This window comes from Salarias fasciatus (assembly GCF_902148845.1).
Source record: "Salarias fasciatus chromosome 7 unlocalized genomic scaffold, fSalaFa1.1 super_scaffold_4, whole genome shotgun sequence".
NCBI classification, from domain to species: domain Eukaryota; kingdom Metazoa; phylum Chordata; class Actinopteri; order Blenniiformes; family Blenniidae; genus Salarias; species Salarias fasciatus.
This window is the reverse complement of record NW_021941229.1, coordinates 16,367,498-16,384,298: the sequence shown is the minus strand read 5'-3', so window position 1 is coordinate 16,384,298 and position 16,801 is coordinate 16,367,498. Positions and strand designations below refer to the sequence as shown.

The 16,801-nt window shown below is 42.1% G+C and overlaps 2 protein-coding genes across 5 annotated transcripts in view; both read right to left on the bottom strand.

The window, feature by feature from the left end:
- Window positions 1-6,703, bottom strand: part of bmpr1bb (bone morphogenetic protein receptor, type IBb) — a 44,915-nt gene extending 38,212 nt beyond the window's left edge. For both annotated transcript variants that reach the window (XM_030084799.1, XM_030084800.1), the window contains exons 1-3: window positions 6,521-6,703; window positions 3,292-3,360; window positions 1,120-1,263 (exon numbers count right to left, since the gene is read on the bottom strand). The gene's annotated coding sequence lies outside the window, so the exon portion shown is untranslated. The remainder of the gene's footprint in view (window positions 1-1,119; window positions 1,264-3,291; window positions 3,361-6,520) is intronic.
- A 1,936-nt stretch (window positions 6,704-8,639) lies between these two features.
- Window positions 8,640-16,801, bottom strand: part of pdlim5b (PDZ and LIM domain 5b) — a 33,319-nt gene continuing 25,157 nt past the window's right edge. For 2 of the 3 annotated variants that reach the window (XM_030084929.1, XM_030084932.1), the window contains exons 6-13: window positions 15,887-16,041; window positions 15,160-15,187; window positions 13,002-13,165; window positions 11,463-11,643; window positions 11,169-11,349; window positions 10,936-11,056; window positions 9,742-9,857; window positions 8,640-9,644 (exon numbers count right to left, since the gene is read on the bottom strand). In XM_030084929.1, coding sequence (XP_029940789.1) covers window positions 9,555-9,644; window positions 9,742-9,857; window positions 10,936-11,056; window positions 11,169-11,349; window positions 11,463-11,643; window positions 13,002-13,165; window positions 15,160-15,187; window positions 15,887-16,041 — 1,036 coding nt within the window. In that variant the 3' untranslated portion in view covers window positions 8,640-9,554. Of the gene's footprint in view, window positions 9,645-9,741; window positions 9,858-10,935; window positions 11,057-11,168; window positions 11,350-11,462; window positions 11,644-13,001; window positions 13,166-15,159; window positions 15,188-15,886; window positions 16,042-16,362; window positions 16,390-16,542; window positions 16,564-16,801 lie in introns of all 3 variants that reach the window. The other variant, XM_030084931.1, reaches the window with a different exon arrangement.

Below are 16,801 nucleotides of genomic sequence, written 5' to 3'. Positions count from 1 at the left end.
AGACAAGGGAGGAGGTCGGGTCCCCCCTCAGCTGTAACTAGCATGAATGATTGCTGTGGCTGAATCATTTTTCCCTGGAAATTTAATTTGACAAGCGAAACACAAATCCGAATAGCAAATGTACGAAAGCAGCAGCTTGAGGCGAAACATCAGTGAAGTATTATATTTTCATAAAGAAGACAACAAGGTGATGATCGAAGAATGAAAAAGAAATAACTAAATATTGATTTGAAGACACAAAAAGCATCATAAAATCCCGTGGCACTGAGCAGTCCGAGGAGCCGTGTCCCACATGGTCAATTACAGCTAAACCCAACACAACTTTAACCAATTTATTTGAGGAAGCCTGCAGCTAATCTTTCAGTGACGTCTCCAGCCATCTGCTCTACTAACAAAGTCAAACAAGTAATTTCACGAAATGGCTTGATAAACAAAGATAAACACTTCAACTGAGGGGGATAGCATCTGGCTGAGCGCCAGTTAGTCATAATCATAGCTATGGGATGTTCAGGCGTCATCGGTATAAAGATATTTTAAAAGTCATACGAGACGCCTAATAAAGCTCCAAATATCACAAATTATTGCAAATGGAAAAGTGGTTAAAAAATGATTGAGCAGGTCAGCAGGACGAGGATGGAAAACCGGTTCAAACAATACCGACAGCTGTCATAAGCTGAAAATAATCACCAGATAAAACAGACGTACGGAGCAAATAGGCGGCGATAACACCTGCGAACTGAGATGCAGCACATGGTAACATGACTCACCTTTTGTTTTCAATAGTAGTTTGGTTAATCCATTGTTATAGTTGTTCTTATGAGGTGTCGACATGCGTTTATCACCTTCCACCTGTCATGGCTGCCTCCCTAAGCCCGTGATCAGTGCCAAAAACTGTCAAAGACTGCAGTGTGCGTCACGTGTGAGAATGTCTGTGAGGGAGTTTGTGCGTGGTTTTGTTTCCAGATAAAGCAATGTGCCGCTGGGAGCCAAACATATAGCCAACAGATGCTGGAAATAGAATCTGTGCTATGCCCCACACACACTGACACACATGTGACAAGATGACCTTTCTTTCCAATTAATGGATTACTTTTAGGAAAAGTTTGAGAGTGAACTCACCTGATATGATCTTTACGATGTGTTTGTCACAGCAATGCCCTCTTCATCTCCAGTGTCTGAGTTGTAAAAGCTCTGACGTCAGTGCACGTCCTCACACCCGGCTTCACAGGTACAACTCTAGATGCCCTTTGCCCTCACCCAGATCTGAAGAGAGAGAAAAAACAAAAAAAACAAGAGGTTCACATGCAAAACCCATTTCACAATCTGTCATCGTGAGCCAAGAAACAGGAAGAACACGAACACGACAGAAATTGATTTCATCTGTTTCTCCATCTTCTCTCACAGGCTGAGTGGCGTTCGCTGTCACTTGCTATTTAGCGAACAACCACGAGGTTCAATTGCAGAATCAGATATGGTGCCGGATAACGGGCTGCGGCAGAACACACATGTGAGAGACTTCAGAACAAAGCTTTCTCCTTCTCGTCTGTCGAAAGATCGAGCCGTCAAGAGAGGATCACTGACAATGTGTTTTGAATGAGGAGGAACAGGCAACCGCGTTTTCACATCAAGGATCGCGAGGGCTGCAAAAGTCAAAGCAAAGAAAGGAAGAACCATAAAACACATTTCGCTAACCTTGAGATAATACTGTGTCAGCAAAACAAGAGACCGAGTCACAGCTGGGTGCAGCGTCAGGCTGAGAGAGAGGAGTGTTGAATCTTTTTCCTCTCAGCTGAAACAGGTGACTTGTGATGTGTTTCTGGGTGGTCCTGCTGACCGGTCTTTTCTTAATAAAGCACTACGTTAGAGCATAATTATGAGCTGACATCCTGTCTGCCGGCCTGTCGTGTGTGTGTGTGTGTGTGTGTGTGTGTGCGTGAATGTGCAAACTGAGCTGAAAGCAAACACACACAAATAGGCCAATTCAAACTTCACAGACGTTTGCAAAATCTTAATTCTCTAAAAAAAAAAAAAAAAAAAAAAAAATTCCTGAAAATCTTTCTTTCTACACACAAAGTCACACATGCATTTTAACACAAACACACACTCGGACGAACACAGCTGTCTTTTATTTGCCAGGATCCAGCCGCAGATGGTGATACAGTGTGAACTTTAACTCACAGATTCTTGACATTCTTTACGGGTGTGAGTTACTCTCCGACCCAAACCGGCGCTTGGCTTCACCACTCTTTGCTTTCTGGCCGGCAGGTCACTGTCACAGGGGTTCGAGCGAGCCCCCCCCCCCCCCCCCCCCCCCCCCCCCCCACCACCAAACGCATACAGGCTACTATTGTCCTCTCTGCAGACGGCGACTCCCGTTTCTCACAGCAATGCGCGGCTCTGACTCGTGCGTGTCGGAGCTGCGTCAGCATATTCTGCCGTTTATGATGAGTCTTGTAGTGGCAAGTCTGCTGCTTAATGTCAAAGGAATGCCAATTAAACAATGCAGCACGCCAACTCACTGCTGAAATAAAGAGTCACGTGCACCAAAAACTAGGAATGATTCTCTGTGCAGCGAGGGCACTTTCCTCATTTATGCATCTACTGTCCTTTAACAAGCTCTCATTTGTGATTGATTATTTGTTGTAACAGTGCTTCAGGAAAAGCAGGAAAGTCTGATTATTCACTTGAATACCTTCTTTTTTTTATTTTTAAAGGACATGCATTTGTGGGATGAGCAGCAGAGTTCAGTGTGTGAGTTGTACCTATGAACAATTTGCCAAATCTTCTGGCTCACCGAGATCAGCGAGACCTAGACAAGCACAACTAGAGTCGAAGCAAAAGCTGTTCAGCATAAGGAAACACGAGATTGTGATTTCATTCATTCCAGGACGTTCGGTGAGAATCACTGGGTCTGAGTCCAGCATGAGACTTCAGACAGTGCGGGGTTTATTTTACATTCCCCATCAGTGCAGACAAGCAGAAAGTCAATTAGCTCGCCACTCTGGAGGGGAATTGCTGCAGACACAGAATCGCAATCTCAAAACACAAACACATACAACACAGACTCTGCCAAACAACTGCAAGAGAATCGACACTCGGTCAGCATTGATCAATATAGCTTTTAGCTTTGGATTACACTTCTTCACTTGTCGCATTGAGTGAATCCCACTCAACTTTACGATTGTGAGTTTATCAATGAAACTCGGTTTTATGATCATAAATGTGCAGATAAACATCAAGCATGTCATTCAATCTGTAAGAAGTATCCTCAGGGGGAGAGATGAGGCTCACCATCCAAACAGGGGCTCCAGGAAGCATCCTGTCGCTGAATCCAGCCTGAGCTTCAGCGCTTGTCTTGTTCTGGAAGAAAGAAAGATGAATTAGAAGGAGGTTGAATAACAAAGAGAAAATTTCATCAGCTCATTTCACCACTTCAGCCCAATCATGCAGAATCCCCCTCTGCTCTTCCATCTTCAATCATCCTTTGACCATCCTGTTTTCCTCGTTCTCTTTCTTAAAGCCCCTCTTTTTCTCTAATAGCAGGATGTCGGCTTTCTTTCACAAAGCGACTGACCTTCCATGCAATGCACAGCTCGGCCCGCAGCTTGAAGTAATCCCTGCTGCCTGCGCTTCTCTCCAATCAGTGGCCGTGGATGAAACTGCGAGCAGGGCATTAATTGTCAAAGCCACGGAAGCGTACGGGTAAGACAATGATTGTTCCTGAGTGGAACAAGACCAGGACCCTTGTTTCTGTACTCACAGGTTTGTAAAATCTTGTGGAGTCACAGAGACAAAACAAACAGCCATCGGTATGAGCCATTAATTAAATATACTGTTTTTATCAAATCAAGTGCATCTTTGTGATAGCAATGCTTCAGTTTCAAAAATGATTCAACTTTCTATGAGTTTTAGTGTGGAGCCACTAAATGAATATGATTAAATGACAGATGGAAAACCCATATCTGTGGCGATCTTCGATGTGAGATACTATCAGTGTGCAGCAGAAGAGAGGAAACTACAGGAAATGATTAAAAAAATACAATGCCTTCACAGCTGGAAAAGACATTGAGAAAAATGTGTCTGGGATTCAGTCTCTGGCCGTCTGTGTCTGGAGATACTGAGCTTCACCATCTGCCTTGTCTGATTCATATTACACGAACGTGAGTTGATGAACTCAAATCTGTCAAGATGTTTTTCGTCTCCTCTGCAGCATCAGCAAACCTGCATGAGCGTCAGCTTTTAACATCTTCCAGCCTCTCTTGTTGAAGCTCCTCTCTGCTTTCACACATTTGGACATTACCTGCCTGCTCTACGAATACCGCTGCTGTTGAGCTAGTTAATATGCAGCGGGACTCTCAGCCTGGATTGGCTGGACTTGCTTCCTGTAATTATAAGGAAGGAAACTGAGGGTGAAGGGTCACAGCTTGCTAAGTTTAGCAAAACATGACAAACTCTGCCCTGCCTCTGGAGAAACTAAGAGTCTACTAAGATCATGAGAGTGTTTTTACATAAAAATGAGGTGGAACCTTATTTGACCTGATTGAACCATCCCCACCAATCAGTTAAGGTGTGTTATAATAATTTTATTGCTCCAGACTGTTGCATATTTTAGAGACAACTTTTAGAAATTGATTTTTTTTCCCAATAAGATCACAGCTTCAGCTAAATTTTCTAAAATGTCAAATGTCTCATCATTCCTCACTTGACTATTTGGGACGCTTTTTGGTAAACCGCAAACAGAAATCCATTATCTGCTCATCAAGGGCACATGCATTGAGCGAGGACCCCTGAGGACCACTTAGTATCACATTTAATACATATCTGGATTAGCAGATTACAGAGGTTTATCAGTACACAGGCCTAACCAGACAGACACACACACACATATGCACTCAGAGTTAGCCATCAGTGCCAGAGAGGCAAACACAGTGAAACACTTGAAGCAGGAGTCTGCGGTAGACCACAAGGATCTGCTTTTGCCAAGCGCCCTTCACTTGACATGCCACCCCTGAACATGTAAGCCAAAGGACGGGCGTGGGTAGAGCCAGGGCGAGTCCGGTCTGAGCGCTCTCTCCATGTCCAGTATTACTCCAAAACACTCACTCGGCCGCGCTTCAATGAGCTCCTCTGTCTTGTAGAAAGTTCAACTATTCCAGAAACCAGATCACAGACCCGAGCGAGGTGCGCCCGGGATCGGAGATGCCCGTGCAAAACATGAGTTTTCACCAGCGTTGCTTCACCAAGGCTCAGCGAGGAGCACAAAGAGGCTTTGTGTCTGGCATTCAACAATCAAGTGTTGTTATTGACCCCATGCCACTATGTACCAACTGGTAATTGTGTCTTTAGCTCACTGCCAGACATTAACACACACAGGCAGGGTAAAAAAAATTGTGCATCTCACTGTTACACATTTTCCCAGATGTACTTAACTGGTTCTGCAGTGACGGGCATTATCTGAATCCGAACTGGCAAGTGAGCACAGCAGTCATGAAATTAAATCAATCACAGAGGGCTGACTACAGTTTCCATTTAGTGGCTCGCGATCATATCACAGGATCTTTATCAGCAGATGGAGTTGGCACAGTTTGTCATTCGATCGATCGGTGATTCAACTTTTAGATTAACAGAGGACGTGAAGTCCTAAAAGTGCTGTGAAATAACTCAAGTGTAGCACCTGCACATCTGGAGATGAAGATAACCAGACGTGTACCTGCCGTCTCTTCTGTCCAATTATTTGTAACGCAGAAGGGAAAAACTAAATTTCTTTTTGCTACGATTGAAACAGTTCCACCAGTAGACCTGTCACATCATATCAAACACATTCAGTATCAGGATTTCTTGAAACAAATTACAAGGAATAAGGCAATCTGGGAATATAAACACCACTACCCTAGTGACTCACCCATGGAACATCCGTTTTGATCATGATCAAAAACTTCAGATCTTCTCCTTTAAATTTTGTTTCATCAACTAAGGTTTGATTGTAACACTGAAGATGCTGTGATAAAAAGTAAAAAAAAGTTCAGTATCAACATATAATTACAACTTATACAGTAAAATAGAAACATTATCATTATAAGAAAGACACTAAGAACTCAGACTCAACTTTCACTCACTTCATTGCACAGAAATGTTCAAAAATGTTTTGTTTTTTTAACTGAGTTCTTCTTTCCTCCAGATCAACACTACGACGCAGCTATAAACGATCTCCTGATAAGCATCACCATCATCACCAGCACCATCATCCTCCTCCTCATCATCATCATCCTCATCGTCAGACTCCTCCAACAACACTCTACGGACTCTCGCTGATCGCGCGCAGCCGCTCCGTGCGTCAAACCAGCGCAAGAGCCGTCACTGGAGTTGTAATCAAAATGAATTTAGACACAAATAAAGGGAAATGTTCTTGTTTCACTCTGACGGCAGCTTGATCATCCACCCCGCAACTCTTTACCGCAGCTCCAACTGCGCTCCGCCGGAGACGCGCCGCGTTTCTTTCCTCCCGCTTCGGCGTCCTTACCGTCCGCTTCTCCTCCTCAGGGCGACTCGAACATCCCGCTCCGCGTCGCTTCACACTCCGACGAGGCGTCTTTTTATTTTCTAAGTGTCCCCGCGTGTCTTGCGGTGGACTTTTTTTTCCAAGTGTGTGCAGCCCACCGCGGGTTATCTGAGGCTGGCTGCGCGAGGCGTCGCTCCGCGCACAGCTCCCACCTCCGACGTCTTCAAGAAGTGCACGAGAGGAGCGCGCATGTTGGCCACACTTTGGTTTTCTCTAAATTCTCACCAACTCCGAACACCGAGGAATTACAAATACACACAAGACTTTAACTGTCACTTCTGGGTACTTACTTATATTTCTACTGTTTTAAGGATTTTATTTCACTCTGATTTAAGTCTTTTTCAGTCTGTAATCTACCTTTCTACTTTAGAAATCAAAAGTCACTTAGAATTTACAGTTTAACCCAATAAAACAGCAAATACGTCTGGGGGACATTAACACAAAATGTTCAGTTTTCAGAACAAAATCTCGCTGAAGTGAACACCTTGATGAGATAAAAACAGCTGTTTTTCTATATATTGTATTATATGACGAAAAACAACAAACTGATCATCCACAGAGCATATTTGAAAATAGTTTTTTTCCGCATATTTCTATTTTTCCACATTAAATACATCAACTGCACTGACTGAGAGGAAGTCATGCTTTAACAAAACAGAGTACTTATCCTAATATGAAGCACAGCCATGAAACAATGTGTGTGAAATATCTTGTGTATCTCATCCTCTTATGGTTTTGGAGTCACAGGGAGCTCGACCTGCTCTCTGCTGACTCTGGGTGAAGGCAGGATACATCCTGCACCAGGCCGCCGGTCCATCACAGGGCAGTCATAAACACATTCACAGCTACAGACAGTTTATTTTCACTAATTAACCTCAAGTGCATGCTTGTAGGAACAAAGAACATGAAAAAAACAATGCATTATAAAGGGGAGAACATACAAACTCTACACAGATAGAACCTCAAGTCCAACTCAGACTAAAGACATTTTCACTTTGAGGCAAGGCACTGTGCACCACCTGTCACGTATTTTAAGTTAATATACCAAATATTGTTGCTCATTTTTTTCTCCTGCACCTTTAAAGGCAATATGTTTAGTTTTGTAACAGAAAAAAATACTTGGAAATTGCTTTTGTGTCGTTTAACCTGTGCTGAAGAAAACTCAAATGCCTCTTATTGACATTACAAAAAAATATTTAATAGTAACTGATACACATAGAATTTGAAACTAACTTTGCACCTTAACTTGAGAGTTTTAGTTAAACAGTACAATTTAAGGAATGTATTCATTACCTATTTTCATCACTCTTTCCCCCTCTACCCAGTGCCTGCTGCCAGATAGCTGTGGAATAATGAGAAGAAGCGATCTGATGCATGGATTCCTCCGTCCTTCCCTGAGAAGAAGTGTGCTTTTCCCTGTTAGTTCAGGAGACACGTCGAGGTACCGGAGCCCGCCTGCCTGCCTCTTAAACTTCTCTAAGTAATTATTGTCAAGCCAACAGATTTATTGCGCACACAAGAGGCCATCACACACCACTCGCTGGCTGCTGGAGCTTCTCAGGTATTGACAAACACATAAAATGGCCAAATGTGCCGGTTTCTGTTTAATGACTCAGTCCAGCACAGTGGTTTTCTAAGTGTGTTGCCAGCCTATCGTGGGGGCGCCAGAGAGTTTCTGACGGGGCGGCAAGCGGCAGGGCGAATCGGGAGGTCATGAGGATGCTGTATCCCAGGTTGACCTTTCTTTTGGTTGACCGCTGCAGTTCCGAACAATCAACAAAAAGACTTTCTATATTAAAAACGCTGAATCAGCACAAAAGAGTTGTGCTTTTTATTGGCCATTAATTTCACTCATTGATATTATCGTATAATGTGGAAAAAAGAAATCAGAAAGTTGTGAAACAGAACATGTGAGTTGGGAGTTTGAGGGAACATAATGGAGCGCTTCCTCCCACAGTAAAAACCCGTCATCCAGTAGCATCCACAAGGACTAGTGTGTATTGTTAGTACAGATTATGGTGTTCATTTTCATACCTGATGGACATGCAGATAAGCTATAAATAAAAACTGACACCAGAAGTCATCTTTTGGAAGTATATATTATAATTCTGTCCTGTTAATTGAACAAAAAAAATACGAAAAATCAAAAGGAAATACAACATTAAGACATCTTGATGGGGCACAGAGAGTTTAGCTCCTCCGGGTTTGAATGTTTTAACACTAAATCTAAAAAAAATACTTTTAATGGCAGGAGCCGGTTGCATACTCTTTAATGTTCCTGTCAAATTTAAGCATCATCATCACCCAGTTAGCTCTTGAAATACAGACATCGCAAAATAAACACAAACAACAGAACATCACTTCATCAACTGCTTCGTCAATATCAAGCCTATTTAAAATAGTCGAACAATGACCCAAAACGTGCACAGTGTTTGCTCACGGGTGCATTTACACAGTGGGAGTGATTAAATAGCATATAACTTTATAAAATTAAAAAAAAAAAAGACAAGAGTATTAAAATTTCCCATTTTGTTGCCAGAGCATGTTGACTGAGTACAAATAAATACGTTTTTTTTCCCCCTTACAGTTAAATAAACCTACTTCCTCAAGATAGACCCTAGATTTAAAAATACAAGGCCTTGCTTTCCATGTCAGCATAACTTTTCTAATCTGCAAATTCTGAGGGCTTCAGTAGGTCACGGCAGTAAACTCTCCGATACAAAAATGCCCCAAAAAAAGCTTTGACATATAAAAAAAATCCGAGTACAAACGTGTGTTTATGAACCCACTTGCACAGACGTTGAAGTGGAAAATAGGATTAACAGTGCATTGGAACAGTGACGTGAAATCATTAAATGAGAATAACATTCCCTCAAAAACTAAAGACAAAAATGAAGCCTACAGTAGAACCTATTAACCAAATGTGGAGACACAAAACAAGCAAACACTTAACGCCTGACTGTTGCCCTGTCTGTGTTGTATTTCAATGATCAGCTCAGATGTTGACAGTGTGCGCATGTTTCTTGCACAAAGGCTTGTCTTTTTTGGAGAAGTACGGCTGACCTTCCAGGTTAGTGGAGCAGACCTGTTAACAGAGAGGAACATGTTCATTTTCCATGCATAATTTACTGTATTAACCAGTATTATCTCTCCATTAAGACCCTTTTTGCTGAGAAACCTACCGTGCACACAAAGCAGGTGTCGTGCCAGGTGTATCCGAGAGCATCCAGGTACTTGTCCCCCGCCTCAATTGGGAAGTCGCAGCCATGGCAGTTGGTGCCAAACATGTTGTAGTAATCTGAAAGGAAAAAGGGACATTTCATGCATATAGTTTTTTATTTACATATATATATATATATCTTTGCGAGCTCCAGAATTTTAAGATTCTGTTTAAAGGAATACTCAGAAGATTGTGGACCCACGCCCTTTCCCTATCTTTGACAAAGTGAGATAAGCTCATAAATACTTTTTTTGTCTCTGTGCCCAGTGGCTGGATCCCAGCTGTTAGCATCGTAGTTAGCTTAGCTCAATCGCTGGAGGTGAAGAGGAGACAGAGCCGGACTGACGAAAGTGGACAAAATACTCCTTCCAGTGGTCCAGGGGACGGCGTATTAGCACGTGAAGTAAATCCGAATGGTTATAAAACATTTTAAAAGACATGTTTTCTTTTCAATCCGTTAAAATAACATTTTGATACACACAGACCTGCACAAGCATAGTGCTCCCCGAAAGGATATACCGGCGCACAGTGGCTGAGTCTAAGGCAGGGGTGGGGAACCCTGGTCCTGGAGGGCCGCAAACCTGCATGTTTTCCATGTCTCCCTGCTTCAACACAGCTGATTGCAATGAGGCTCGTTATCTGGCTTTCTGCTGGACTTGGCCATGAATCTTGATTCGATTCAGGTGTGTTGAAGCAGGGAGACATGGAAAACATGCAGGTTTGCGGCCCTCCAGGACCAGGATTCCCCACCCCTGGTCTAAGGCTTCTACTGCTGTGCTCCAGTATATCCTTCCGCGGAGCACTGCGCATGCGCAGGTCTGTGTGTATCAAAATGTTATTTTAACGGATTGAAAAGAAAACACGTCTTTTAAAATGTTTTATAACCATTCGGATTTACTTCACGTGCCAATACGCCATCCCCTGGACCACTGGAAGGAGTATTTTGTCCACTTTCGTCAGTCCGGCTCTGTCTCCTATTCACCTCCAGCAATTGAGCTAAGCTAACTACGATGCTAATAGCTGGGATCCAGCCACTGGATGTGCAGACACAAAAAAGGTATTTATGAGCTTGTCTAACTTTGTCAATGATAGGGAAAGGGCGAGGGTCCAAAATCTTCGGAGTATTCCTTTAAAGGTTTGTGGATTTCTGCTGTACCCATTTCACAGTAGGGCTGTCCATCTTCCATGTGGAACCTGTTGCCTGTGATTGGATTTTGGCAGGCGACACACACGAAACAAGTCACGTGCCAGGTCTGCTTCAGGGCGTTCATCACTTCCTATTAAAAAAAATAAATGTATTAACATCTTTCCTTATGTCATGAACTTATAAGAAAAAGTGAAGGATGATGAGAGCTTGTGATAAACAAGGAGAAGGCTGTCATCACAAACCCCGAGAATCTTCTGGTTGCAGCGAGCGCAGGTGGGAGCAAAGAACTGCTCGTAGCAACGCTCACAGAACACGCGGCCCTGCTCTTCCACAAATCCATTCTCCGCCAGCGAGGAGTGGCAGTGGTCACAGGTGAACTCCTCGGGGTGCCACGACTTTCCCATGGCCACGAGGAACGGACCCCTGGTGAGCAAAAACAACAGGATGGGAGACAAAATCTAAACACAACTGGCTCAGTTGAGGAGTTTTATTGGTCAAAAAACTTAAAACAGAGCAAGTTTCTGTTTTATTTGTACCTGATGACGTTGTTGCACTTGTTGCACATGGGGGTGCGGGTCCCGGCCGGGATGTGCTCGGCTCGCTGCACCAGAGAGTTGAGGTCCTGTGGATGAGGCTGAGGAGTGGGCCGGTCGGGACCTCGGGGAGCAGGAGTGGAAACTTTCCCGAATGAGGGAAGAGCTCCAACCTTAGAGAGACCTTCACCAATAAAAGACTGGATTATTGTCTGAATGGAAAACAGCTGGCAAAGCAACTGGAGATAATGAGCGAGAAGAGATTCTAGTTAAATCATTCAAAATGTCCAGGCGAACTACAGATGAAGTGGTTTGCTTTCCAACCAGTCCACAACATAGTGATGTCTAAGAATGACTAGAAAGAGAGAAACTGAGTTTTCCACGCTCTGATAAGATGGGAATGATTTGATGACCTTGGTGACCGAAAACACGGGAAAGCTGCGCCGGACTAAACTACCCCTTCTCGTTCAGACAAAAGGCTGATTTTTTTCCCACTGAAAGAAACAACATAATCCAGGACACCTGGAAAAATAATGCCTCTCCTCTCATCTGAAAGTGTTTTTCATCCCCAGAGGCTCTGCTAGACCTTAGAAGTGGTGGTATACAGACACACTATTGACACTAAAATTAATCCCTCCAAAAAATGCATAAAATAAATTTTCATACATGGATAGATTTCTTTTTTACAGTCGACTTCAGTGTTATATGGAGGAGTAGACAAATTTTAAGAAACTTGTAATCCCAACAATACTAAACCAGAACAGTCACAAATCGGTTTTCAAATCACAGACTTCTGATTGTTCTCATGTGTAATTTTGTTGTTTTCAACGGTGCTTACAAATGAATAGCCAAGAATATTTGGCCTGTGTAAACAGGTCTTTAGATTTTATAGTACTTTCCACATACTCTGTCCTTTTCCACATGGCTACCGTGAGACGCTTGTTTACCTGAACTCAAGTATGTGTTAATCTGATAAATAACACTCGACAGAGAGCTAACTGTGCCCTCTCCCTGTGGCACCTTTCAGCGGTTGTTCCTTAAGAGGCGTCCAGGGAATCACTTTAGAGCCTAAAGTGCATCGTTCATGTGTGAGAGCATACTTGTGTCTTAACTGTGGTTTTTTTTTCTGCTCATAATGACCCTTGACTGATGCCTTTCAGCAAATATTTACCTTGACCCACTCGAGGTCCCGTGGCAAGCACTGCGGCATTTAAAGAGCGGCTTTCACACAAAATTAAATTCATAACTCTGGATTTCAGCATCTATTTGACAGAACGGATCTTGGGAAAAGCCAATAATTTGAGCTCATTAACTGAATGCTTCTGGTTTTTATGAGGCTCATAATCTTACATGGCCCAGCATCAAGGATTTAAACCTACAATAAATGAACAGATGGGAGCAGGTTTAGAAGACTGGCGCTGCCCTCTGCAGGCTCAAAGCAGACACTGCACAAATTAAATATCTCAGAAGATGAATCACATTCATTTGAGTGGCAATACATAAAAACAAAATAAGATTTTAGGTGACTCCGTGTTACTCTACCTGGTAGCCCTCCAGGCTGGAAGGAGGCTTTGTTCTGGGCTGCAGGGCTCCTGAATGTGGATCCGGCGACAACGTTCCCGTTCCTGGGTGCAGCTGGAGATTTGGAAAACGTTTTTGCTGCAGGCGATGTGTGCACAGAGGGTGTGGTTTTGTCAACGGCCTCACTGGGAAACAGATACACACGCTTTACATGAATTATGACTCATTGCAAAACACAATTTGTGTGTGTACACGAAGCTGTTTGACATTAAAAAAACGGTCACTACTTGTTTCAGTAAGCAAGAAACTGGTGCACGGGTGTGCGTGTATGTGCACCGGATTTTAAATAAATGTCAACGAACTGTCCCTCTAAAAATTAAGAACCCCAAATGGCCAAAATTTCAGAGGTGAATCAAAACTGCCAACACAAATGTATTATTGCTATTAATTATTAAGGATATGCACTTCCTGAGCAACAGTTACTGAAGCATGCTGTCAGCTATGTGAATTTTTTTTATTGCACTGAAAAACAAACTTATGTAAGCTTGTTCTGAACATGTATAGCTTCTTTTTTGTCTTCTAAAACTGGAGTGATAAAAACTATTTGCAGGCCAATTTAGAAAACAACTTCATACTTCATCAATTACCTAAACCATTTGCAAGATAAAGGGTGAATGGATGTCTCTCATTCTACTGCAAAAACCTGAATATTTCGCTTCAACGAGGAATTATGTGTGTAACCCTCATGAAAATGTAGTGAAATCCTTTCTGTATTCACTTATTTTTTTTGTGAATTGGATGAAATCTCACAGCAGTGCTTGTAGCTTCAAACCAGTGTGTCTTGTCTTGACCTTCTATTTTTTTTAGCAAAACTATAGAAAAGCAATGACTCAAGAATCAAGCTTTATGTGACCAAAGCAGAAGGAAAGAAAGAATGGAAGAAAAGCAGTAAGGAAAGCAGTTTATTGAGATATAAACATTAAAGGTGACAAACTACAACTACTCAGGTTAGTGTAGAAAAAAAACAAGGCAACAGGGAAATCAGGAAAATAAAAGTGAAGATTACAGAGGAAAGAGAAGCTTCAAGAAAGTCATAGTACACTGTCAAATCATGTTAGATTGGATTTCCAAACATAAATATATACCTTAATCGATCAATCCATGCATTTCATTTACATTTATAAATACTGTGATTTAAAATCTATTAAAATGTAACTTAAAACCATTTCTACAACAGGTTTATTTGTTTTTGCCAAATGTAGGTTTCTGTTTTAGATTTCAGTTTAACTTCAGATAAAACATTAATAAATATTGAAACAAAAGCATGTTCACAACACATTTAGCACTCGTGCTGAAACGCCGTGATGCCAGTCTCTCAGCTTGTTGTACTGCTGTCCTATAACTTCAGGGTCCAACTTGTTCACTCTGATTTCCCCCCCAAGACGGGATTAAAGAGGAAAAGAGAGAGGGAAAAAAAAGTCAGAAAGTTAAGATATAAGAGACAAAGGCAAAAGAGGAAGGTGAGGGATAAATGGAGGAAATGCTGAAAATGATTAGAGACCATTTCGTTACAAAGGCAGATAAGTGGTATTTATTTTTTTCTTCATCTCACATTAAATAAATCTGACTAAAGGAAAGAGAGCAAGACTCTCCTCCTGGCAGGGCTGCTATTACCCACAATACCACCTAATTACCCACAGCTTCCACTGAGTGACACACTGATTGGTTGGGGATCTGCTACAGAGGGCAGACTGTGTTTACTGCAGATTAAATCAACTTCAAACTGAGAACAGCAGCTGCAACCGCAGCCGGAGCTTCGTCTGTGGCTGTATCCACTCAGACGTCTTCCTCTGGAAGCTCTCGCTGCGGTTTCTCCAAATAAAGCCTTAAATTAACCATGATACCGACGGAGCACAGGATCAGGAAATGAGGCTTTAACTCGAAAACCTTGAGCCCCGAGATATGATTACTGAGTGTTTTGGAGGCCAATCCTGGAATTGAGACTTCTGTGATCAATAAATAATTTTAACAGCGTCATTGTTGAAAACACATGTATTGCTTTTTTTCACAATCATGGAAAAATGAGCTTGCAGAAGGTACAAAAAGACAGACTGCAAAAAAAGGACTCGCCAACACATACCAAATTTAATTATATTGGGGGGAAAAAACAACCACTTACTTCTTTCCACTGTTCTCTGGGCTTTGCTCTGCAACAAAAAAGGAACAATAATGAATAAAAGGATGTCTGTAGAATAAATGGCTGCCTATAGGCTGAAGTGTTGCATGTACTCCAAGTCATTCTAGCTTTGTAACAACAAGTAACGTCTGCAGAGTAGCTCCTGATAGCCTATCACGAAATCATTCAGTCCAGCTGTGGACAGCAGATGGGATATGCATTGACATTTCCAAGCACATCACATTTTTTTTACATCAGACGAAAACACGGAGTACACACACTTCTCATCTCACTTCATTTCAGCAAGTTACTACAAAGGCTTTTTTTTTTAATCCTCTGAACAGATCCACATGGGAACCTCTTAAGAGGTGGAGAGAGGCCCAGAACCACAGCCTGCTCATGTAACTGTCAAATATCATTTACAGTCAAAACAGTCATATAAAAAACCATCAGACAGTAATGAAAGGTTTTGTTTCCCCTTATTAAAGGAACGTTCAAAATCACTACGCACATGAACTAAATACCTTTGAAGAAAATATGGTCAAGCAAGAAAAACATACTGCAAAAGATGTTTTTTTTTTTCAATAAAATGGTAAAAAACCAAAGTTATAGTGAATTTAAAGAGCTAATATGAATTGACAGTGTCACTTCCGAAAACTGAGGGAACGTCTGCGTGGCACGGTGATCTGTCCTGAATAATCAATGCGAGCACATTCAGTTTGATGCGTACCATTCTCGGTGCCAGTCAGCTGGGCCAGGATGCGGAAGGAGCGGGACTGCGAGTTGCCGGTTCGTGGGTGCCAATCCTCCGTGTCCTCAATCAGACGCTTCTTGCTGGCGTCGCTCAGTGGGGATGGACCATTATCAGCCTCGACCGCGGTTTTCCTGTTTACCGAGGCAAGAAAGAAAAATCATTTACCGACGGTTACAGTTAGCATTGCTCAAAAGTGCTGAATAAGTTGTTATCAAGTGTTCACCACAGCAAAGCTTCAGTTTTTAGACACAGAAAAAAAAATAAAATCACAAACCGCTGTTGCAACGAAAAAAAGAAGAAAAAGAAACACACACACAATATATAAATCAATCAAATATATGCGTGTACGGTATGTTGCCGAGTGCTGCACTCAATCAAAACCAATCCAAGGGGCTGCAGTGTGAACATAAGTTTCACAGTGTGTCCTAACAGCTGGTAGATTCCACATTTACCTCCGAGGTTTAACTGGAGGTGGCGTTCTGCAGGCCAGCGATAAGAGAGTAGGAAAAAGAAAAATGCAAAAGAGGAAGAAATGAACCCATCTTTAAAGTCAGAGAAGTTACTGAAGCTACAAGTATAACACTGTCCTATTTATACTGAAAATGGATTAAACTGTTCTGACCTATACTTACTTAAGAATTCCTTGCGGTTCACTATTCGAGAGGAATATCACACGTTAAAGTCAGATATGAACATTCGTCCTAATAATGCAAATTTAGCTAAAGTTTGAGAATGATCGTGAATGAATGAGATGTAGTGAAACGATCAGTGAGCGCGTGAGATGACAGTGACCACATATCACCACACGATGGGAGTAACGTGCTTTAAAAGGAACATTTTCCTTTCTATTCAAAAGATGTTGATGGTGCTTAAGAAAGCAATAATATTTAT